The sequence below is a fragment of the Halyomorpha halys genome, unplaced genomic scaffold (genome assembly GCF_000696795.3).
Source record: "Halyomorpha halys isolate HHAL.00 unplaced genomic scaffold, Hhal_1.1 Scaffold173.1, whole genome shotgun sequence".
Taxonomy (NCBI): Eukaryota; Metazoa; Arthropoda; class Insecta; order Hemiptera; family Pentatomidae; genus Halyomorpha; species Halyomorpha halys.
This window is the reverse complement of record NW_027108878.1, coordinates 144,118-170,761: the sequence shown is the minus strand read 5'-3', so window position 1 is coordinate 170,761 and position 26,644 is coordinate 144,118. Positions and strand designations below refer to the sequence as shown.

The following is a 26,644-nucleotide window of genomic DNA, read 5'->3' as shown; positions in this document are numbered from 1 at the left end:
AACTTTCCCTCAATATATTCGTCTTATTGACTGATCCTCAAGAACTTCAAATATATATGTTTTTATATATGTGTTTGTGTGTGTGTGTGTGATCATCACGCATTGCTTTGTAGCTATGTTACAGATCTAGCGAATGACGAAACGAGCATAATATATTTCACAAGCAACTAATGATTAGAAGCTTGAAGCGAGAAGGAAATGTTGGTCTCAAGGAGGGTAATAGCAGAAAAATAAAATCATTCACATTGAGGTGTCGTTCATCATTAAAAAGTTCTGTGACTAAAATAGCACCAAAATTAGAGAATATCTTCATATGGGTGCTCAGAATTGTTTTCAATTTTATTTCCTTCAAACAGTGTGGCTTGATAATTTTCTAAAGCAGACGCATATGTTATATCATAGTCTTTGTGGTATCAATTTGTATATTATTTCGGAAGTGCTATATACGACTAAAGAGGGATAAAACAAAAAAAAATGCGCCTAACTAATGTTTTAATTTTAATATAAAATATTTATTTAGTCGAAGGTAAAAACATACCTTTGAACTCTAAAAACAATCTCTTCCTGCTAAAAATACTTGAAAAATTCTCACTTTTTTATTACATCGATTATGACCATAAAACCTTGTATAGAATATCCTATGTCACTAAGATAATTTTGAACTGTTGTATTACGAAATATCAAGTGTTTAATGAGGATCTGATGGAACTAATAAAATATTTTAGTACTATCTTTTTATAATAAGTAAATTTACCTAAATTATTAAAATAAGAGTATATCATCAATGAATACTCATATTTTTATTGTAAATGTGAATAATAATAAATTACAATTATTAAAAGATATATACTGTAAGGATGCTATCTAATCGATTAATTATAATTGAAATCATTAATGAATTAAAACAGCTGTTTTTGGACAGTGTGTAAAAAAAAAAAAAAAAAAAAAAAAAAAAGAGAGAGTAGCTCTAGGTTAGTTAAAAGTGTTGTGAATATTTTCGTTCTATTGCAATATAAAAATATAAAATGCCAAATCTGTTGCCACAGATGAAGTGGACGTGGGCAATGTACAAATAGTGTACAATGATGAAGTATGGAAACAGTGAACTTCTATTCCTACCTTGGAACATTTTTCAATAAATCTGGCAAAATAGACCAAGATGTGTCCAATAGGACAAATAAAGCAAATAGCATTTACTACCAGATATGCAATACTATTGTGGGAAAGAGGGAGGCAGGTAAGGATATCAAGCTCCATATGTTTAAAGCAACACTATTATATGGCTGTGAAAGTTGGGTGACCCAAACCAAGCTCACGAGCATAATTACGGTTGCTGAAATGCGATTTTTGCGAAGAATATTGGGCAAAACTCGGTGAGATAGGATAAGGAATGAAAGAATAAGAGAAGAACTTCAGTAAAATCAGCGATTGAACACCGACAGCACCGATGGTATGGACACGTCTGTATAATGTGGGAAGACAGAGTGCCAAGAAAATGTATGGAGGCGAGACCGACTGGTAGGAGACCACAAGGCTGACCTAGAAGGAGCAACGACTAGGTCTGGAAAGAGGAAAAACGCCGACTCACATGAAGATGCTTTCCATGGACCGAGATGTGTGGACCAAGTGGATAGAGGTTTCTCCACGCTGAAAGGCACTTAAGGAAGATGAGAAAGAAGAAGGTGTGCATGGTATCCTAAAGGCCTCCTTCTGAATTCATGGTTGACGAAAGAAATAGGTATTATAGCTGAAGTTTCCACGTTTTACGAGAAAAAAAAGAGCCAAATAATTATCATTCAATGGCAACAGCGTTAAGAGACTGCAGATTCCGGAAGGTGGAAGGTGGATCCGGAACAACTTGATATCCGATGCTGGTACGTGGTGATATCCTTGATATCCTTTGCGGGCGAGTTCCTCTTGCCATTCTATAATGGCCTGTTGCAATTTTTCCTTAGAGTCTGTCACTAGCACAATATCGTCTGCATATAGAAACGCCTGTACTTGTCCCGTCCTCATGTTCCACATACCGGCTACAGTCCAAGGCGTTCTTCTGCATATTTTGTGGATTTCATCCATAAAGACAATAAATAATAGTGGACTGAGGATATCTCCTTGTTTCACACCTCTTTCCAGTGAAAAGGGCTTGGACTCTCGGCCATTGATACAACTATTCCTTTAGGGCTTTGATAGGTTGATTTAATCGCTTCCTGGAAGTCTGCGGAAATTCTTTTGGCTCCAAGTGCCCTCCAGGTTTCATATCGGGATACGGAATCGAAGGCAGTTTTTAGGTTCGAGCTATACAGCTATATAATATAATATAAATATAGCTATATAATATAAAAGCTATATAATTGCTCTGATTTCTATCCCATGCCTTTTCTACGATAGATCTGAGAACGAATATGTGTCCTGGGTTTGTCTTCCTGGTCGGAATCCGACCTGGTCTTCTTCTAGTTTTAGCTTTATCAGTGCCCGTAACCTGCTTTCTAGAATAGTGAAGAACAGTTTATACGTTACTTGGGATAAGCATCTTATCTGTAGTTACCACATTCTGTTGTACTATCTTTTTTATATATTGGCACTATGATATTATATTCCCAGTCGTTCGGAATAACCTTACTTTTGAAAAAGTGCTTGCAGTGATTTTTTCATTTCATTACCTCCATATTTGATAAATTATGGAAAAATTCCATCTCTGTTTGGTGCTTTGGCTAGCTTCAAACGATCCAGAGCCCTTTCTATACCCTCCTCCCATATCGTATCATATCCTTCTCCTTCCTCCTGAGCGTTCGCTAACTCTTCTTCAGGGGATCGTATATGGTCAGAGAACTGCAAAGAATAGTATTGTCTCCATCTATTCAAGTTGTTTTCTGGGTCTAAGATGATATGCCCGCTTTCATGTTTTTGATCTCTTTGGAAGTTTTACCCTTAAGTGCTATTACTTATTAATTTTACTTTTTTCCAAAAGATCTTTATATTTTCCCTGTAATCCCTGTCGATTACAGTCTAAGTCTTCCATGCTTCTTTCTTTCTATGGACCAATTCTTGGACTTCTTTGTTCCACCATTTGGTGCGCTTGAGTCTAGTGTTTATTTTCTTCACTCCACATATAGACCTTGCTGATTCAAGTATGCTATCTTTCATATACTTTCAGATTTCTTACACAGATCCATTTTGGTCTAATCTTTTTAGTTTCACTTCCAGACCTGCCTCGTCTCCTTGTCTTTTTTCAACTGCATCATGAGCTCTCATATTTATCTTTTCGTATACCTTAATTTTTATGCTTCTAGGCTTCATGATCTGCTTGTCTGCGACTAATACCAAATGGCGTGTGTCTATTTCAACACCTCTGATCACCTTAACGTCCGTGAACCAGTGACTAATATCGCGATCGTACACAAAATAGTCGACATTACTATTTCTTTCCAGTGCTGAGAAGATAATTTTGTGAATTTTCTTGTGGGGAAAATAGGAGTTAGTATATACAAGCTATGCTACTACTGTTAGTAGTAGTATAAGGATGTTATTTTCGATGCAGAAGTCAATCAATCGCTGTCCATTTTCATTCTTTGTTCTTTCTCCACCATGCTTTCCGATAACTCCAAATGTATTTCCATAATTCCACCCCGTTCTTGCATTGAAGTCTCCAAAGCAAATAATTTTTCTATTCATACTTTTGAATTTGCTTGTTATCCTTTCTAGGTCAGAGTAGAATTGTTCTTTTTTTATAACAGAGGAATCTTGGGTAGGGGCATAATGTTGTACTAAAGTGATTTTACCACGAGACAAATGGAAATTGGCTTTTATTATTCTGGGCGAGATAGCTTCCCAATCCTCCATTTTCTTGTATAGTCCTTCACCAACGACAAAGCCGGCTCCCTCCTTAGCAAATTCACCTTCAGCGACTCCTGAATATATGAGAGTATATCCCTTATCCAGACTCATTTCCCCAATTCCTTTACTTTTTACCTTAGATTTACGAAGAATGTCAACTTTGTACTTTACGATCTCCTCCAGGATGACCGTCATTCCTGAACGTTATTCCTCCTACGAATGAAAGAGAGAAGCTCATTTATCTTTCTCTCAAGGTTCTGCATCACCACTGAAGCAGTTAGTCTTGTAGTATAAGATGCTACACGTCCAAGTCTCCCACAATTCCAGTTCTGCTGTTGTATGATGACGACACCAGGGAATCCGCTTTGATATTCCCTTTTGACGCCGGTAATAGAGTTCTGTGCCCCTCGGCCGTAGCAAAATAGTTAATATTATCTTCCATCATTAATGAATTCAGAAAATCGCATTTTATCCTGCCATGTGTGATACAGCCGCCTCTAACCTAAGGAAGAAACGCTGATTAGTACGCCACCTATTCTAGGAACCGTCGCGCCTAAATTTGAGTCTAGTTTTTATTCTCCCGGATATTTTATTCTCCCGGTTGCCACCATATCTGGTGAGAATCCTCCAATCCGCACCTGGGGAGGCGTCCGATTGGAGATTAGCTACTCCACACGTGTGTGTGACAGCCCAGCATGCCCGATTTCGTCCGATTCCAATCATTCGTACACTGCTTTGTTATATTTGATTAAACTGTTGTATTCGTTATTTGAACCGCGAAATAGCAACATAATTTTGGCTTTTCATCGAGATCCATAAATGAAAGTTGAGTGATGGCCTGGTTGTTCTTACTCTTTCCCATCCAGGAGCCAACTGAAGAAGTTAAGATAGGGAACAAAAAAGACCACGTGCGTTCTGCTCCCTTATAGTATATTCTTATCACGTTTCAACACGAAATTTTTCTTTGTGAGAGTATATTGGAGAATCTTTCTTAAACAGGCTAAGGTAAGAATGATCAAAAACTGGGACAGAGGTAAAAAGTTTGTTTGTTTGTTTATTAAGAAATTAAGGCGTAAAACCCATCGGTCATCAACGCCAACATTCCACTCAAGAGGTAAAAAGTGTTATAGTGATGTATAAGTTTCATTTAAAATTCAAATTATGTTTTATACCATTACTTGAGATATTACTTTTTTAAAAAAAAGATACTGACTGTTGATGTTTGACTATAAAAAAAAAATAGAATTTTTTTGAATAGGAAGTGACAGTACAAGCATTTTTACTTTATAATTAGATTTCAATTAATGATCAGAACTTCAGGCCGAGAAATAAAATTACCCGCATTCAGGTGGTTTAAGATTCTATATAAAAAAAAAAAACCCCAAAAAACCAATAACACCAAAGTTGTAGAATATTGAACTTACAGACGTCAGTTCGTGTACAAAACGAAACTAATAAAATCCACCTAAAAGTAGTTTACAAGTATCTTCATTGTAGTAACAGTATCCATAAAATTTTGTAAAATATAATCGAAAAATGATGATAGCCTATTTGGAAAGAAAATTCTCTTTTTAGAAAAATTTTATTCCAGGTACTGTTAAACGTACGGAAGGGGCCTCAAATTTTAGCAAATTTGTTCTACTTCAGAAAATGAGCATAAAGCTCCAGGACTAAGAAGGAAGAATAAAAATAAAGTTATAATTTGAATCTGTGTTCTATGTTTTGTGCAATATTTCACTATTAGAAATAATCGGATTGAATAAGAGTAGAAATATTATGACTTTTTAGTAAGAAGTTCAAACATTTTAACCATGTGATAGTTCTCAATCATATGTTTTTAGACCTTGTGCTCTTTTGAATTAAAATTTAAATGAACTAGACGCTTACCTGAATGATTCGTATATTTATTCAATAGATGGATATATATATTTTTTTGCATAAATGAGAATAAAATAAATTACAATTATCAAAAGATACATAAGCATAACTGTAATAGCTTGTTAAAGAGATTATAACGATGATTTGAAGTATTTTAAAATTGAAAGGTGATTATTTGGAGGGATATGTTAGTATTCAAATAAATCAAGATTTTAAACGTTCTAATGGTGTAAGAAGAAGCCATAAATCAATAACAGGTATTTCCCATTATTCATGTGATTTAAATTATTGTTAAATTTATTTCTGGTTATTTAAAGTTGTTTTGTTGAAACTGTTTATTTGTTGATACATATGGCGTTGAGATAGAACTCAAAGCTTAGAACACAAATCGAAACGTGAGATTTAGAATGGACTTCTCTGTTGCTCTGTATATTTATTAAATATTCCATACATTTTGAATAAAAATGGTGAAAAGAAAAGTTCAAGTGCTGTTAGATTCAGACAGTGATAGTGATAGCAGCACGTCAGATTTGGATAATGTTTGTATTCTTATAATTTCTGGTTAAAATATAATTTCATAAGGTTTTCAATAGTATGGTAATAAAACATGTATGATTTCTAAGGCTTTTTTTAAACTTAACCTGTACAATTTTTGTCCATAGGGTTCCTAAATACATTCAAAATGTTTCCTGTTTTTACTGACTTAACTATTTAAAAAACATTCCAAACTTAATTATTAGATATGATTTTTCTTTTATTACTCCCAACTGTTTTAAATTTAATTATTGTCTACTATAATCATGACATTTATGTATTGTTGGGATTGAAAAGTAACCCTATATTTCTATATAAGTTCATGTTTGTTGCATCATATTGGATGTAACACTATATAATCTCCATTATTATTGATGAAAATGAAAAGGAAAAATTACAATTCATTAGTAGGTATTTTAACCATTCACTTGGTTACATCCTAATCATAACAATTGTTTGTATTCATTTTCTAAAGCTTTGTTAAGTTGGGATTTTAGGTCTTGATTTTTTGGTTGTAGGTTTTGAAAATTGTTATATTCAAAATAGAATTTTACTATTAAGATTTTTAAATTTTGTTAGTTTATGGTGAATGGCTTTTGATTTTGGTTGTGCTTCTTTATTACTATTTATGAGTATTCTACTTGTAATTATTGTTTCACTTAGTGCATCCTCTAAGTATAAAGCAGATAATTAGTTCATATTCTTATTCGCACAACAGGAACTCCTTTCTCTGGCTAAGAAAAAGAGAAAACCTACCCCAAGTACTGGAGATTCAGATAGTAATACTGCGTCTGTAAAGAAATCAGCCCCCTCTAAACCTGCTTATACCGACTCTGACACATCATCAGGTATTTATTACCTCCTGCATAAGGGTTATGGACAAGATTTTACATTAAAGAAATTATTTAATAGGTTTTATATTAAAATAGAATTGTTTTTAAGGTTATATTTTTAACATAATTATACATTAAGTTATCTAATTCTCTCATTGGAATATAGTCTGTGCTGCAGAATAATATCAAAATATCCTTTTCATCTTTATGATTGATGTATCACTTTTTAAAGACATAAGATTCATCATCAAAAATGTTATAAGATTTTCTTATTAATTTTTATTGTTGACATTTATGGAATGCAACAGAAATAAAAGTCATCATTTTCTTAAATGATATAAATAGTATATCAATAATTGTATCAATATTGTAAGAATTATAAAAACCATTTACAGATATATTGCAAAAACACTTAAAGCTCCTGTCATTTGTATAAGGTTAGATTTAAAATATTTTGGTGATTTTATAAGCTACTATCCTTAAATTGTTTAGGAATTTAATCAATTTTGTATTGATCATTAATAATTTAAAATGTATTGACAATTTTTTGTTGATATCTACAATGATTTTTTAATGTTAGACTACGATTTGGTAATCAAAACCAGAGGTAACCTTATGTTACAAGAATTTTAGTTTATATCCTATGTGGTTTTAGGGAATAAAAAAAAATTGTTTTTATTATAAAAAAATTTTTTTTTGACATTTTGCTAAGAACTATCTTTAAATTTCATATATCCATCCGTAGAAAATACAATTTGAAGATTAATCTTCTGTTTATGCATAGCATTTTCCAATGATTGTAATGAATTAATGGTTTATAGTTTTTTTTCTTGCTAATCATCCTGATGTGCAGATGTTTTCTTATACTGATCAATATTAAATTAGTTTAAAATATATTTGTAGCAATTACATTTTTGATCATTGGAGTGGGCCAGGTTAAAGAATATATTATATTCTCAACTTACTTATACATTCTTGTGATTCAAGAAGGGCCTTGATTCTCTGAACTAATAGTTTATTAGTTCTATGATTGTATTTTATTTCATTAAAACCAAACCTCTGTAGCTCTTTTCCATCTTACACCTTGAGGCGTGAAATCAGCCTTTATATCATATCCTCTAAACACTTCAATCTAGTTCGGCATTTCTCTTTCCAGAACATCCTTCCATTTTCTCTTTTGGGCATCTTCATTTATGCAATGAATGTGACCTAATCCAATTATTTTTCCTTGTTAGATAAAAAAAAATATATATCCAGTTTCATACAAGTTTCTAAGATCTTTATTGATTTTTATATGGAATCCATTAAATTTTTGTAGTGTAATATCCTTATCTGATGAATCTTGTAGCTACACTGAAATAGAGGCGAAAAGTTTAAAAAAAGTGCCAGTAATGAAAGGTTTATGAGTTTTTGAACATGTAAAAAATCGGAATTGCATACTGTAAGTAATTGAGGAAGTTGTTCAGCATCTCATTATCTTTGTAATGAGATATAACATTATAATTTATAGAGGATAATGAAAATTTACATCTAATCCTATAACTTTAAGTAGAGAATTCAATATAAATTTTGTAGATGAAGAACTTAAACCATTAATCGATTTTCTACAGGATAAATTACTTTTAAGACTGACTAACTCACCATTAGAACGTTATACATGAAGTTTAATTGTACATGAGACATGAATGAATTCACTGATAAGTGAAGTAATCAATGAAAAATTGATGTAGTATTTGCAAGACATATTGAAAACATTCAATCAAACATTAACTTTTGTTATATTAGCTATCACATGCTAATCATATAAACATTTACTAATATATTTATTTAGGGGTGATGGATTTTGACGAATGACATTTTAAATGAAAGTTAATATCATTTCGATACTTAAATTCTTACTGGAACTTTAATAAAAGTCATTAAAAAATGTGAGAGATTTTAGAACTCTGATAAAGGTTAGTCAGCGGATCAAGGCGGTTCTAATTGGGTTACCTAAGTACATTCCTATGAAACATAGATTGAGCTTTGTGTTTAAAAGCCCAAAAATGAACCGTTTTTTGAAATAGCACACACTAATTATGTGCAGTTAAATTAAATGTTTCAGTCAACACATGCATACTAGATTTATTAACTTCTGTGGTATCCCCCATTTAATCAAAATATATAGTTTTTGGGAGTCAATAGAATCGTAAGTCTTTTTCACTTTCGTAATTCTTTCAACAGTCTTCACCGTAATAAAAAAAAATTGATCAATAGTTTAATGATTTTGCCTAAAACCATATTGGTAGTCTCCAATAACTTCCTTGATGTGTTTTGTGATTCATCTAGTTAAGATTAAGGGTTGAAGGATATGAAATGAATGTTTAGTACAAATCTAGTAATTTTTTATGCTCTGCATTATTAGGTATGCAGCTGAACCTGAACTTGATCTGACCTAAGAACCTCCATGCCAGTTGACCTATTCTATGTTGCAGCTTAAATAAGAGATGGGTGGTGATCAGTCTTAAAAGTCATAAATATTTAAATCAATTTATGGGAATGATTTTTTTTTAAATTAGTGCCAGGCTACTGATGGTTTGTTTTCCTTAAAAGTTTTTTTTTTCATATTTGAAAATGGTTATTTTGTATATTAAGCGTGGTTTCCGATTGACCTTGTTTTTTATATCAATTTAGATTGTATTGTAATGTATGAGAATAATATTAGTTATACAAACATTGTTCCTGTTAATCCTGTATTATCTAAAACCAATTTTTTTAAGTTAATGACTCCATTTAAGCATTACAGAAAAAAAATTAGTTTTTTTCTTGGGTTCAAGCTATTCCAAAAATGTTTGTACAAATTTTGACAAGTATCTCTTTGCTAAATATATTCTATTAATTAACTTGTTTTCAAGAATAATTTATGTTCGCTTATCACTTTTTGTTTATAATAAATATATTTATAATAGTTTTTCTGGGTGCTGAATATTTAAACATAATTTGAATTAATAGTTTATGTTTGTGGCCTCTTAAGTATTATTAATTCCATGTTATTGAAACTTTATTACCAAGTTGTTTTGTTCTTTGTAGGGTCTGATGGAGATTGGGATGCAAAAGGAGCCAAAACCAAGAAGAAGAGAAAAACAAAAACTACAAAAAAATCTGCTGCCAAGAGTTCAAGTTCCAGTAGTAGTGACAGTGACAGTGAGAGTGATGACAGCAGCAATGCGAAATCTGAACCCGTTAACAGTCAGGCTAATAACAAAGATGAAAGAGGTTCGGAACCTGAAGAAGGTATGACAGAAAAAGTGTTTTATTTATTTATTTTTTTTGCATCTAAATGTTGTTACTTATAGATAGAGTATGTATTATGTTTGAAGTATGAAGTAGAATGTCAGTTAATTTGTTTGATTTTTTTTTCAAGACTTAACAATTCTTTTTTAATATTTGTGGTGCAACAAAATGACGGTCACATGATGACATTTGTTCTGTTAAGGAATTGGTTTTTTTATATACAATTAGCACAATTGTTTTTTTTAAATTGTACGACTTTTTTGTTAATCCAAAATGGCTGGAACGCCTTGAATCAAAATATACAGTTTTGGGGGTCAATAGAATTGTAAGTTTTTTAAAAATCTATGTAAAGCTGATTAATTTATGTTCTAACTTTTTCTTTAATATTTACTGCAATAAAAAATATTGACCAATAATTTAACGATTTTCCCTAAAACCATATTGGTAGCCTCCAATAATTTCCTTGATGTACTTCGTGATTCATCTAGTTAAGATTAAGGGTTAAAAAATATGAAATGGATGTTTTGTACAAATCTAGTTATTTGTTATGCTCTGCATTATTAAGTATGTAACTAAACCTGACCTAAGAACCTCCATGCTAGTTGACCTATGTAATGGGTTGCAAGTTAAATAAGAGATGGGTGGTGATCAGTCTTAAATGCCATAAATATTTAAATCACTTTATGGGAATGATTTTTTTTAAATTAGTGCCAGGCTACTAATGGTTTGCTTTCCTTAAAGTTTTTTTTTCATATTTGAAAATGGTTATTTCGTATATTAAGCATGGTTTCTGATTAACCTTGTTTCTTATATGAATTTAGAATTTATTGTTATATATGAGAATAATATGATTTTTTTTAATTAGTGGCAGGTTACTGATGTATGTATGATGTGCCATTAAATATTTTAAGCGAAAATTATATATTTAGGGCAAGTATATGCCTGGGATGTTACAGCTATGTTTTTGACTGATCAGAAAAGCCACTATATAATCACGTTTACATTTTTTTTTTTTTCAATACTCTTGAGAACATCTTTAAGAATTTGGTTGAACTTAGTATGTTCATGTATGATTAAGTGGGTTGGTATCATTAATTCTCGATATATTTTGGAATTTGAATATGTTAGAATGTACTATACCACTGAAGTACAGAACTATTTTTGTTTAACAGAACTATAAATAACTATGCCTTAGACCAATTGAAACCATAAGACTTAAAGTGGCGTAAGTTACTTTTTATTTTTTGCTATACATTGAATGTTTTGTAAATTTCCTTAAAATGGTATATGATATAATATTTAACTGTGTACTACTACTTAAATAATATATGTATAATATACATATCTTGCTTATGTACATTAACAAAACATTCATTTTATTGTTAGAAATAGACATTGACTTATGCCACTTTCATTCTTACCAGTTAAAGTATGAAGGGAGTCACTTGTTTTTAAAAATGTTTGGTATGTCATCCAAACGGCTATTTTTCAAAAGTGGTATCTTAAACAAATACATCTTTTGAAAACTGTACATCTGAAATTTTACCCAATTAAATTATCTACAATTAAAAACATCTATTCTAATACTGATCTGATTTTTATTTTATTTTTAGAGAATTTTATTAACTATAAAATTATGATGCACATGGTTTACCTTAAAATATTTGTCTTATAAGTAAAATGTATACCTGTTGAGCTTTGTGCGTATAAAGTTTCCTTTTCTTCATAACTGTTTCCTGCTTTATCTTATAGATTCATGTTATATATGTAAAGTTAAGTGGTTTTCAGTATAAGACTTTCAATACGTTTCTTAAAAATGGATTGAGTGCCACTATAATATTAAGAAAAACTCAACTTTTTGGCTATGTACAAAGGTTATGTTATGTTGGCTATGTTACATGAACTTTTCTAAAATGCTGATTAATTGATTTAAAAGATAAAATAATTTATTCTAAAGTCGCAAAAAATATAATCACCAACTTATTTAAGCAACTACTAATGTAACTATAACTAATTTTCTTAAAACCTAAATTAAACTTAACATTTATTTATAACTTCTGCAATTCGTATAATTTTTTTATTGCTTGATCTTTTTAAACCTTCTTGAGTACTGAATTAAACAAATGGGCTTTATTTTGCAAAAATTCTTATAGTTTTTAATATAGGATTGTTTAGAGCTACAAAGATTGTTTTAGAAATTTAATTCAAATCATTGAGAATTATCTTTCTACTATATAAAAAACTTTAACTTTTGTTTTATCAGGTGAAGTATCTGATTCCGGCAGTGGTGGCGGTTCTTCTAGTGATGGAGATTCATCTTCTGAAGAAGAATTCAATGATGGTTATGATGAAAACCTCATGGGTGATGCTGATGACCAAGCTAGACTAGCCAAAATGACTGAAAAAGAAAGAGAGCAGGAAATTTTCAAAAGAGTAGAGCAGAGAGAAATCATGCGAACCAGGTTGGTTTTTTTAATCTTCTATGGGAACATTAATTTTTAGTAGGAAAGATATAAATGTAGATATGAGATAATTTTTTTTTTTGTTTTTAAGAATGTCATTTTGTTATTGTCATCCTCATCCTTATTTTTATGAACTTCTTATTCTCCTCAAGTATTCAACTTTCTTAACGAACTTAGGGATTATTTTAGGAATTTGGTCTGGACTCTTAAAACTATACACCCAGCTCCTCAAAGAAATCTCTCTTTTATAACCCTTACCACATTAGGTTGCCTTTAGGATCTTGTTAGCCCAACATTGTTGTGTATTCTCCTTTTTGTTCTTTTGGTTTTCACTGAGCCATAGATTCTCCTTAAAACTCACCTTTAAACAGTAGTCTGAGAGATCACCCTGCTCTTAAAATGTTTCTAAAGCTCAAAATAACCTTATAGTACAAGAGCCGGGAAGAAAAAAACCCAGTTATCTCACCCCAATTTTTGATTACTTTAATGAAAACTATGTATGTCAAATTATGTTTAATTTTGTTTATTTCAAATAATTAACCATATCTTATTGTTAGTGGTAATGAAAAATGGAGAAATATTTTTCCCAGATCGATACCAAACATCCGGAAATAAGAGTACTAATATAGACATTATTATGTATGTTGGCTTACAGAAAAATTAATATTAAATTTAGTCATAGAACCTAATAGAGAGTGACCAAAAAAGCATAAATAAAAGTTTTATTCTTAAATGAATTAGATTTTCATCAGATTTCATCAGGCTGTTTGGTCCTCTGTCCTGCCTGTCTGATAAATATTTTGTGTTTTCATGGTCTGTTGTTTACTTTTAATTGACCTATATTTGAGTATTGTTAACAGAAATAAAGTTTTTTTGACAAATTAACATTCTACATCTAGAAATTTTGCAGTTTGTTTCTTAAATTTTCCTCTGGGTAATGGATGTTACAAATCAAAAGTTTCAATAACAATGTGGTTTGTCTATATGAGATGCCTCTATAATAACTATTTTACAACAATTTTCCTAAAGTAGATATTTTATCTTTTGATAAAATACGTTTTTACATGGAAGAGTAGTATTTAGATAAATAGTAACTTAGTAGTAATATAAGTTTTAAGTTGCCAGTGATTTAGCTTGTTGTCGCTCTTAAAGAAATTCACTGAAGGAAGATAGAAATACCAATTCAAAAGGTGCAAGGAGTAATTAAAATTCAAAGTAGGGTGATATATGGAAGCTCTGTTTGATGTCCACACTGGACCAAATTTTCTTATTGCGCTCTGGGAATCCATTTTGTTACAGAAGCATTTGACATCAAAATTTAAAAAAGCAAAAATAAAGGAACAAAATTGCTGCTCCTCTTGAAGAGATTATCATACTTCACATGTATTGACCAATTGGTGAAAATTCATTTTTTACTCTGAGAAGCACTGGACCAGGAAGAGTAAAGATATGGAGTATTGGGCAATTGGCAAATTGGACCTGCATTAATAAAGATATGGAGTATTGAGTTTAATGTTTATGGTTTTTTTTTTTTTTATTATTTTTAATTTGCTTTTTGTTCCTGTGAAAGTCTGTTCAATTTTATATGTGTTTTTTTAATAACTCAAAAACTATAAATCTCCTAAATTATTCTGGGTCTATTTGAAATATAATTCAGTTGTTTACATTGTTAAACTCAAAAGAAAGGATACCACAAACAATTTTTTATTGGATTTTACATCCAAAGTGGTAAGCTGACATGATTTTCCGTGAACACATCAGCTATTTAATTATTCATCATTTTTCAGGTTTGAAATAGAAAAGAAATTAAGATTGGCTAAGAAGCAAGAAATGAAGAAAAAGAAGAAGCAAGGTGGTAGTGGAGCAACTAGTGCTGCTGGTAACGTTGCAAGTGGTAATTCTAATGCTGTTTCTAGTAAGAAACCGGAAAAAGAAAAAATGGATGTGAAAGATCGATCTAAAGAAAGGAAGAAAGCAGTGGAAGAAAATAGGGGGAAAACAGACAAAAAAGCACAAGCAATGAATCTTCTGAAAGCAAGGAGAGAAGAGAGGAAAGAAAGAGGTATGTTTAATTTATTATTGTCTCACAAGATTTGAACATGCTCTTGTTATCATTATATATTTGTTATTAGGGAAAAGAATTTAGAAATAAATAACTTTGGAAAAGTATGGAAGGTAGTTAATTCTTTATAAATCAGTTCGAATTTATAAAGGATATACAACCTGTTTGAATAATTTACTGAGGAAGTATATTGTTTATAGAGATTAAAAATACATTTTATGCAGATTTCTTGTCTCTGATATTTAATTTTAAATTATGAGGTAATGGCTCATTTCTTAGTGACAAAAATAATACTGTTGTATTTTATGGCTAGAAAATTGATTGCTTTTAGGGTAAAAGTGAATTTTATTTTATACTGCAAAAAATAAAGAAAAATTAAAAATTGAAAAACTCCTGAATGTTACTGTTACCATGCTATTTGTTAACATTCAGTCTTTCTGCTAATTAGTGACAATAAATTATCTACGTTGGAACTTGGTGTAACTTGTTTCTTCCTAAATGATTGACAATTGCAATTTAGATTTTAATTGTATGTTAATAAAAAATGAAAAAAAAATTCAAAGTGAGAGATTGAATGGATTGAAACAAAACAAGTTCATAGTGTCCAGCTTAGTCTTTTATCTATTCAAGGCAATACAACTCAAGAGATTCAAGGCCTCCTGTAGTCTTGACTGCTTGCAAAATTTGCAAATGCCTGTGAAATGCTGCCTATCTGCAAATTTGGAAGCCTAAGAGAGTCTGGGCATCCCTACTTCATCTACCCATTACAGTCTATGCCTATACACCCTTCTCTTTGCAGCAGTCATTTCATCAAGAAGCTTCTTTGGTATATGATTCTCTGTCATTTTAGCAAAAAGTCCTGTACAGCAAAGTCTCTATTATCTATAAAATATCAATATTCTTGTAGATCTCCATTAATCTACATTGGTCCTCTTCCTCCATGCATTTTCAGTACAAATAGGGCCATTATATATTTATATAATATATTATAGTATGTACATATAATGTTGCTTAAATCAGTGCATACTCCTGTGGTTTTGATATAATCCAACATTCTAACCCATATTCCAATACAGGTCTGATGAGGGTCATTGTTTTATTTTGTGGATGATGCCAGGCACTAATAAAACAGATCTAGTTAGTTGCTTCTCAAACTCATACGAACAAAATTTACATATTTGGCAATTACTTCTTAGAACTCACACTGCTATGATGTATATAAATTTGACCATAAAAAGTAAATTTGTCTTAAATAATTAGTGCAAGTGTTTTTACTAATTATAAAAATTACTGAAAGTCAGTCAAATTATCATTTTGACAATAGAATGAACAGTGAAATAGTTAATTAAATTTAATTTGTAATCATGGTCAAGTGGATACAATAACGTTCAAACTAAAGTAATTAAAGTTAATTGAAGTGAAGTTGTGAAGTCAAAATTGATTATGAAGAATCATCAAGAAGAAATCATCTTAACAAGCAGTTAAATTCAATTGAAATACCAACAACCAAGTATTTTATGACATTTACAAAAATCTTATATTTCAGAACTTAATATTTAATTTGTATTTATATTTTATCATTTAAATTTTAAGTTGTTTTAGTTTGATGATATTTTATCATATATTTTAAATATTTCTTGAATGAATTAGTAATAAAGATAAACTTTCAAATTCAAAATGTTCACATGAAACAAATTTTTAAATTGGTTAATATTTAGTTAAGATTACATTAATATAATTAATATTCAATTTCAATTTTATTTATCATTACATTAGTTATTTATGAAATGATTAAAACTTGTAGTCAGATGCAGTTTATATTTAAATTACCTGAACATTAGAATTAAATACAGCCAAAAGGCAAATAAAAAACCATAAAATTACATATTGTGGTTTTGTGGGAAATGATACAATGTTGTATGTGCTTTTAGGGGCCAAAATAACAGCTATTAGCTACCAATTTTTCTTTGAATTTCTTCACTGAATGATTGGATTGGTTGGATTTATCTGGGAGCCCAATGATATAAACTCTGAGATACTCATGTGTAAAGTTCTCAGTTTTGATTTTTTACTTTTATAGGGTGTCTGGCTCTTGAATCTATTGACATATATTTCATTTTAGATTCCACTCCAGGTTTCTGTATGTCGATACCACATTCTGTGCATCCCCTATGGATGTAAATGTTTTGCCATTATCATTGTCTATGGTAAATGTTAAGGTTTGAGTAATTAAGTCGAATACAGATCCTCCCATTTAAACTTCTGCCTGCAATCCTACTCTCTTTACAGGTTTATTTAAGAGGAGTGAATTATTTTCCCATTGCTCCAACTAAGATGGAGGGAGAGGCTGTCTCCTTCAGAGCCTCCCCTCCTGAATGGGTATCATGGGGAGGTTATCCTAGGCCAGTATCTGTATTGTTATATTACTTTTGTTTCGTAAGGTTGTTATAGTGTGCTATGTTAGTGTGAGTGGGTGTCACTATACTATTTCCCAGCCTGGAGAACCAGTAACTGTTTAGGGTACAGTGACTGGCCGATGGGGTCACCATAATGCCACTGGTGTCATTTCATCACAACTATTATGTTAATTAATTTCCATAGTGACATCCTCACAGGCCTTGCATATGTTTTGAGGCCCGTTCATTTCAAGTGATCCAAAAAAAAATTATTTGTTGCTTGACCATTTCATGATGAAATGATTTGTCATTTATTGTTTTTTTGTCCTAATATTATTGCAGAGTTCATTTATAATAGTTTCAATTCATTACCTGGCTCCAATGGTAATCATTTTTGTGTTACAAAACATGCAGTTTCTTGCATTTGTATGGATTTATATTAACGTAAATTATTCAGAACTGGTGAAACTTATGCAGACACCTTGGTTGTAACTAAATGTTTTTTCTAAAGTAAAGCTTAGATGGAATTTTGAAGCTTTTGTTTGTTTCTAAACCAAAAAAGTACTTTAAAACTAGTAGTCAAAGAACGTTTTTGTTTCTCATGCCAGTTTTTCAATGTCAGGCGCTTTTTTATTTTTGCCCTATTTAACTATCTTAAAGTTTCCTCTTCCCGTTTTAAGCTAATATTTCAATAGTGATATAGGACTGTCGCTCCCCAGGGGTCTTAGCAGGGCGGGGAAGGATAGCCTTTATTTGTGTTATGATCTCCTCCTGTGAGATTGTGAGATGTTGTACATCAAACCAACGTACTCGCTATAATTTCCAGGTAATAAATGTTTCAAGATTCACTCAAAACATCATTTATATTAAAAAAAAGGAGGTTTGCTTTTTAAGTGTTTTCGTCAGCAAAATTATTTACTTGTGCTTACATAGTCATCAATGTTATTCAGTTTTTAGTTTAAAAAAAGATGTTGCATGTCTCTCTCTGTATCATGTTAATAGTTTTATATTAAAATGTTCTGTGTGTAGGTTGATGAACATAGGTGTTCTTCGTACTTATGTCAGATTCCGTTCCTTGGAAAGTGGTTTAAATTAAATTGAATTTGACTTGAGTCAAGTCCTGTTCGTCAAAAATGTAAATACATATCATCAAATCTGTAGAGAAAGCTTTTTATTTCATTTTTCTTTTCATCTTTAATTGTTGTTTAAACCATTGTTCTCGGTAACCTATTTTAGTTTTTAATAAACCTCTGTCACTTAATTTCATGTTTATTTTTCCCTTCCAGCATATTTGCATGGCATTTTCTAAAAACCTTACTAGATTTAACACATATCACTCAGGTTTTATTTTAAAACACCTAATAAATGTTTCCCTTATATTAAAAATTAATGTAAGGGTGACATCTCCATTATATTACAAAGTAATGAGAAGAGATTTGATGAAGTATTTTCTAGTAAATACACGAAATGTTCACTCATATTGGATATGATTGTTTCCAGGAAAGTACTTATTGAACTCATATATGTTTCTATCAAACATATTTACTTTTCACTTGTCTCTTGATTTAATAACTCTACTTTTCATTTAAAATGATTTTTTTCCTATTTTACTAACCAAGCTCCAACAAGACTAGCAAATTTAAAACGTTATTCCAAATGCTACAAGCTAGTAAAAGCTTGACCACGACTTTAAAAGAACCATTGGATATTCTACTATCATTATCCGTTTTCAGTGTGCAAAAGTAGACAGCTGTGATCTACTTAAAACAGTATAAATATTATAAGTTGGTTTTTGAATTTCCCACCATTGAATCGACTTTTAAACTGTACCTTGATTTTTTAAACAGCTTCGTTGGATCAAAGAAATTTAATTTTTTTCTCAACAACGTAATTCCGAATTGGTATATTGTTAAACGATGTAACTATGAAACAATGTAAAACAGAGAGTGTCTTTATTGTTAAACGTTTACAATTAATATTTTTCAAAAAGTTCTTTGGTCCTGCCCAAACATTTTTACCTTTCCTGTATTTTCTTTATTTGATATTAAACAGTTTTGAATATTCCCTCTGTGACTGGACCCCATGAATAATCCTTTATCTGCTAGCTCATTCTCCCTCTGAATTTTTTATCTGAGCATGCTTTGTTTATGACTAATGGTTTCTTTTGTTGTTGTTGTGCAAGTGTTGCAAGCTTTGTATAATGTCCTCTGTTTGTGCCTTAGGTTTGTGTATAGCTTCCTCATAGTTTCATTACCTATATAAATATATATTCCTATCTAGCGTAATGTTTGAGCATCTGCATTTGTTGGATTTGTATATTTAAAACTTCTTTTGTCTTGCTCATTGTATGAATTGAGTTACAGAACAAAATTCTAACCGTATCTTAGTCATACCACTTTTCTTAAATGTATTAAAAGTTTAAATAAGCTGTTGGCTATTTTTCATTTTAGGTCAATGTTGCATTAGTAAGATAAGCAAAAATTCAAGGAAATAAATTATATTTGATTTCATTAGTGTTGTTATTTTATTAGCTATCAGTTTTAAGTTATAGTTTTATTCCTGAAGTTACAATTCTTTTTAAAACTATAATTTTAAAACATTTTTAATTAATTTAAAAATGACATTCTTTGTCCCAGTTTTCTGAATAGTAGAATAAGTGATATTTTTCTTAAACACACGTTATGCTTCCATCTTATACCATCTAATCTTTGACATTATTGTGATCATGGGATAGATTTATGTACCATAATTTAAGTTAATAAATTTTATTTGTTAGCTTCATACTCTTCAAGTTTGCTCTGGAATAATTCAATCAGTAATCAGATGTTTCTCTTTTTTTCAGAAATTAGTTTGAATGTTTTACCTCATTTACTAATGAAAGTATCAAAACTTATATATTAAATATTACTGATTAATTGAATAGTTTTTTATGATTTTTTTTTTTAAATTTTAGAACAATTCAATCAGTAATCAGATGTTTCTCTCTTCTTCAAAAATTAGTGTAAATCTTTGGATTTATTTAACAATTAAAGTATCAAAATCATATGTTCAACAAATAACTTCATATTATTTAAAGTAACTTTCTTTCATTAAAAAATAATTGTCAATTGAAAAAATGTAAATATTTTATGTAGAATCTGAATTAAAGTTGATTAATCAATTTATTTATTTTTTTAAGTATTGCTCAAAAACAAACCATTAAAGTTAAACTATTGTACAAGTTCTTTAACCTCCTTAATTTCAATATTCTATAACATGTGTTTTATTATGATAGTAACAATATTTTATAATATTGTAAATATCAGAATATATTTTATATTCAGAATATGTGTTTTATTATGATAGTGATTTTTTTTCTTCTGTGCTAAATAGGTTTTGTATTCAGTTGAATAATATCTGTTAAAATTGAAATAATGTTAATACTGACTCATTTTCATGAACGTAAGCTTAAAAGTTTGATTAATTATTTATTTTAAAATTGAAGTTTTGTTTTAACTTTACTTTAGCTATCTTGGCTGATCCTATTCTAAAATTGAATGAGTAAAGGATAGTAACAGCTGACATTATTTTTTAATTTTGTGTATCATGTATCTTCTATTTTTTATTTCATTGTTTGTTGGGGGATGAATGTATTTCAAATTTTTTGGACGTATAATGTAAAGTTTATTAGCTGTATTTGTTAAGATGTATGTAAATTAGTGTTGGGCAAACTTAACTATAAACTAATTATAAACATTACCGTACATTTTATTAAAGAATAATGGATAAAATTTGTATTCTTTACCAAATTTTTATGAATGAATTAGTATATTAAATATTACTGATCAATAATTGAATAGTTGTTTTATGAATCTTTTTTTTTTTTTTATCTAAATTAGTTTTTGACATTCAGAATAAAACAGTTTGCATATCTTAATATATATTTTTATTTCATTTGTACCCATCAAATTACCTTCCCTGTAAGTGAAGGAGATTCAATCAGATCTAAGGTAATTAAACAAATTTTATTGAGTAATTCATATGAAATGTCTGTTTTTATTATTTTAGAAATTCAGGGTGGGATTTGTGTTCATTACAATTATGTTTACAGATTATAATGAGCCATTATTAATCCTCTCTCTTTTGATAATATTTACTATCATTCCAATTGATTGAACTTTGTTTAGTATGCCATCAAATATGACCATGGAAACACAATTTTCAAGTAATTTTTTTTTTTTATGAGTTTAAACTTGGATCCTCTGCAACCCTAGCTTCAAGAAACATTACCATGGCATTTGGGATAGTGGAATTGATAAACGGACCATTTGCTGGTGTTTTGAAAATTTTGGCTGGTGACAACAAAGATTTGGATAACCAGCCCAGAGGAAGACCTCTACTAGCTATTGATGTCGATGAACTTAGGCTTACTGTGGAAGAAAATCCTTACCAAACAGTTAAGAGACTTTCAATGCGACTGAATATGAGTTTATCGGCACTTAATGACCATTGATAAAGAAAATAAAGTAGATCCATGGGTATCTCATGAACTTCTGTGTGATGGTCAATGGCAGAAATAATTCATTTCTCCTCTTTACCCAGAAGTGAAACCCTCACATCCACATCGTATTGCAGTGATATTGGCATGATGCATCAAACATTTGTCAAGAAAACAACGTGCATTAGATAATTAGAAGTGACCTGTACTCTTACATGACAAGTTCAGACCTCATGTTCCACAACGGTCAGTGAAGAAACTAAATGAGCTGTGTTAATAAGTTCTTCCACATCAACTTTATTTGTCAGACTTAACTCCAACAGATTTCCATCTTTTCAAAAATTTGGACAACTTCCTTATAGGTAATATTTTTGAAAAGAATTCTCAAGTCAAGAACACATTTTCTGAATTCATTTTTTCACAAAATCCCAAATTTTTCAGTTCTGGGATTGAAAATTTGATAACATATTGGGGAAAATGTATAGAAAATGAGGGTAACTATTTAGAAAAAAATAACCTTTCCTGTAAACACTGACATATCATATGAAACAACCCTATAGATAAATTCAAAGTATTCTCATATAAACAAAATTTATTGTAAATTTTATTTTTTAAGTCTAAAAAAATTGTTTGAACTATCGGGTTCAGACTTAAAATTTGTAAAAATTATATTCAGTTAAAACTAAATGTCCTAAACTTAACGAATAAATAATAGTAAACCATTATTAAAAATAAATTTTAAGAACACAGTATTTTCCCAAATTATTTTAACAAACAAACAAATAATTCTCAATCAAATTAAATTATTTTAATGGTGAATTTGAATGTTTAAATCTTCAGTTTTAATCATTTTAACTTTTTGACATTTTATCAATATTGTAGAAAATTTTATAATTTAATTAAATTAATAATCTATAAGATTTTCTCTGTTATTGTGTATCAAATATTATTCAACATAATTAGTTTTTTTTTTAAACTTGTTAGTGAATTATTTTACCCTAAACCAGTATTTCCACTATTTTTCTATGTTGCTATTCCATATATATATATTTTTTTTTTTTTAATTGGTAGACTACATGAGTGTGGGTTTTATCTTGGATAGTACCAAAAATCAAATATTACTGCCTGTATCATCACAATATTGCACCTAAGCATTAATGAAATTATTTTAAGCACTAATCAATTTGTGTAGTTCAAATACTTTTTTATATTAAAAATAAATAAATCATACAGTCGTTTTTTTAATTTAATGGAGAATATTGTCATGTTGCTAGTTGGCTTGAGTTATGTTATTATTGGCTTATTATATTTTAAGCTATTAATTTCTCAAATCATGAAATTAAGATAGATATGATTAATATTTACAAGTTAGGTCTGTTGTAAATTTGTCTAACACCAGAAACTAGTTGGTATTTATGCAAATTTAGGCCTAAAGTGCACTGAATTAATGTTTGTTCAACCCTTTTGAGTGAGCTGAGCGAGCGGAACTTGAAAGCTTTAACCTATTTTAATATTATAAAAACAGTGTAGGTTACTACTCACAACTACAGGAATATTGTTCAACAATTCTATTATGTATGTAACTTTAGTTCTATGTGAAAATATATTTCAACAATATTTATACTAAGCATTCTTTTTTTTACTGAGGAGGTATAATTAACCAAAACAATCTTGTATTTACATATGTTGTTTATTTAAGTAGTGCTTTTTAATATTAAAGGGAATGTAATATTTGTGTAGAGGAGAAAGAAAAACAGCAAAAGGCGGCTGAAGAAAAAAAACGTGAAGAAGAGGAGGTAACTGGTAAAGATGGCGAAGACTCAGATGAGAGTGTTAGCGGGGCTAAAACCAAGTTAAAAGCTAGTGATATTTATAGCGATGACTCTGGTAGTGACAGTGATGATGGTAAACCTAGTAAGCGTTCCTCTTCACCTAGTAGAAGCTCTTCAGATTCTGATTCCGATGCTAGGTATGCTATTTTGTATTTATAACATTCTAATTTTATGTTTTTATAAATGTCTCTTATTTGTGATGTTAATTTTTTAAGGTTAATCCTTTTCTCTTACTAAATTTTTTTATATATATTAATACATATATCTAATTTAGCATTGGAAAATGTCATTCGAAAGGTATATCTTACTGGGAAAAGATTTAACTAAATAGGTGAAAATGTTTGTTATTTATCTTCCACAAAATAAATTATGCTTTCTTGTATCCTGAAAGTAGGATTTCATAGGATTATAATATTCATTATTCCTCTTCACAATAATTTTTTTTTTTATTTAGTAATTTGTTTATTGTAGTTGTAAATAACAATATAAAATAGTATAAAATTATATACAACAAGTAAATTTGTTATTAGATATAAAATAACATGACACAAACATGTGGAAAATCTACCCATTGATAGAACTCCAATTACGTTTCTAGAGATGAAGATCTCGGGGCCATCTTCTTTTCAGAGCCTATGAAGGTATTGAAGAAGAAGCCAGGTTAGAAACAAGTGGGTTTGGGTGGTTGGGAAGTTTATCATGAAAGGATCGGTATCTGGTTCTGGCCAAATTGGTATCATATGGGAACATTGAGGTCCTGATGGATGACTTGATTTGTGACAAAGTTAGAAGAATTGTAAGGATTGGATACAAGAGAAATTTGATGGTTTAGTGGAGCCCCAAAGTTCAACTCCGTATGTCCAGATAGGCCTCAGTCAAGTTGATCAGTCTTTTGTAATGGATTCAAGTTGATCAGTCTTTTGTAATGGATTGGAAGTTTAGACCGTTTGTCTAATAAATGTTGTAATAGTCGGAATTGACGAGCAGTTTCCTGTTTTTTTATTTCCCAGTCTTATATGAGAATTCCATGTCAGTTGTTTGTCCAGATGTAGTTCTAAGTAACGGATCTGTTCGACAGGAATGAGTGAGGTATTATTAAAGGATACTGTAGGGTAGAAAGTCATGGGTTTACGACAAAGGGTAAATATGATTTGGTGGGATTTATTGGAGTTTATTTTAATCCCCCAGTTTCGCCACTATTCTTCAAGGGTGGTGATGATGGGATTGGAGAGTTTGTGATACAACAGAAGGATCATTATTCATTGACAATAGACATTTGTTGTCAGCATACATGGTGAGGACAGTGTTAAGATGGGTTGGGATATCAGCTCACAATAATTAGTTTTTTAAATGAATTCACCAGCAAAATTTAGACAAATACTCAATGTGAAAGCATGTAATTTGCCACACTCTAAGTGTAATAGGAATCCAAGGGATTGACCATGATATGGATGGAGATTTGGGTTAGTCTGGGTTTAATAAAGGGGAGGTATATAGATGGCTGTTGTTGATTGTCTTGGATCAAACTCTGATTTTGCTAAATCTTATCACAATTTCTATTCTCATTATTTTAGAATTTCACATTTCTTGGCTATTACCAGAAATATTCACCTACCCGGACCAAAGTCAAGGATTTAGCTTAAATTTTAAACTATATTTAAAACTTTCAAATGATATTTACTTCTATTTTATTTACCACCCCTAACCACCATTTCTATTTTCAAATGAAAAAGGACACATTTCGATACATTCTTGACATTTTTTCTAAATTACTTTTTCATAGTCCACTTGTCACCATTTTTTTCGCACTCGTTTGCAACTAAATCCCAGCAAAACAGGATCGGTTCACACTTTCCACCTGTCCGGACTAAAACTGATGAACAATATGGGCCTAGTGAAAGCAGTCCCCCATCCAACCATGTGTTTGGATCATTTGTACGTTTTTGTGCAAATTTAATGAATTGATTCCAAAGCTTTCTGCTCCCAGTAGATGACAGCCAATTTTTGCTTCATACAGTCCAGCCATTTAGTTCCTGCTCCTGTACGCCTACTATAAATTGTGTGTACTTTTTTTAAAATTTAAATGTAGTTACTATGAGATTTTTTAAAGTAATTAGTCAATATTCCAATTTCTTTGTGAATTTTTTTTTTCATATTCTTTTCCATGGTGCTAATTTTCGATTGGCTCCCTGTTTCTTCTCTTTAGTTACTATTAGTGAACAGTCCTTAATAAGGCCTAGTTCACAAGCCACTAATCTTGCTCCACCATGTATCCAGTGACAGATATTATTTATGTTTGAATCAGAAATGTAATCTAAAACTTAAGCATTCAGTCTAAACCAAGTCAACCAAACAGAAAGTGCTATTATTTTCTTAGGAAAGATAAGCCTAAGGCGTCCTGGAAATGTGTTTGTGTTAGTATTTGTTTATAGTGTTCTGTATACTGATTGTATGCGGTATACTGAACATCAGGACCCAGGGGATCAAAAAATTACAGCAGTTCACCACTTTTTATTATTATTATTATTATTAAGTAGCAATTACTGTATGAGTAATACTCGATATTTATTTTTTATTTTTATCTAATTATAAAACCATGAATTTAAAAAAAAAATAATGTTACCGAATTTTTACTTCAGTTCATAAGTTTTAAGTTTCTACTGTTTTTTATTTATCAATTGATTCTTTTCTTTTTTAAGGTCGGTGGCTAGTTCTAAGACAAAGCAAAAGAAGGTTGAGTATATTGGGACCAAAGAAGAATTAAACAAAATTAGACTATCTAGGCACAAAATGGAAAGGTTAGTCTAGTACTGTCATTTCTATAAGTAGATTTTTAGTTTTTATTTATATATATTTTTAGTTTTTAATTATGTATATGTATACATATATATGTAATAAAAAAAAGCTCCTTTTACTTTTTACTTACATTTAACTATCATGTAAGTACATTAAACTGTAATGTAATGTAAATTTTAACTTTTACATACATTTAATATGCATATACATTTTACTCAAATTTAATAATCAAGGGTCTAGTTCTGTCATTTCTATATATAGTTTTTT

At 30.2% G+C, this 26,644-nt stretch overlaps 2 protein-coding genes across 2 annotated transcripts in view; one reads left to right on the top strand and one right to left on the bottom strand.

The window, feature by feature from the left end:
• Window positions 1-3,489: 3,489 nt before the first annotated feature.
• LOC136795702 (craniofacial development protein 2-like) lies at window positions 3,490-4,029 on the bottom strand. Its single transcript, XM_067047181.1, has one exon. The coding sequence runs from the start codon at window positions 4,027-4,029 to the stop codon at window positions 3,490-3,492; it is 540 nt and encodes a 179-aa protein (XP_066903282.1).
• A 2,049-nt stretch (window positions 4,030-6,078) lies between these two features.
• Rtf1 (RNA polymerase-associated protein Rtf1) overlaps window positions 6,079-26,644 on the top strand; it is a gene marked incomplete in the record, with an annotated part of 38,643 nt that continues 18,077 nt past the window's right edge. The window contains 7 exon segments of the mRNA XM_067047177.1: window positions 6,079-6,251; window positions 6,965-7,094; window positions 10,149-10,352; window positions 12,616-12,814; window positions 14,602-14,876; window positions 23,490-23,718; window positions 26,281-26,379. Of these exon segments, the coding sequence (XP_066903278.1) occupies window positions 6,177-6,251; window positions 6,965-7,094; window positions 10,149-10,352; window positions 12,616-12,814; window positions 14,602-14,876; window positions 23,490-23,718; window positions 26,281-26,379 (1,211 nt within the window).

Excerpts from the sequence above, each read along its gene's own strand:
- LOC136795702 (XM_067047181.1), bottom strand. The coding sequence starts at position 4,029 with ATGACGGTCATCCTGGAGGAGATCGTAAAGTACAAAGTTGACATTCTT.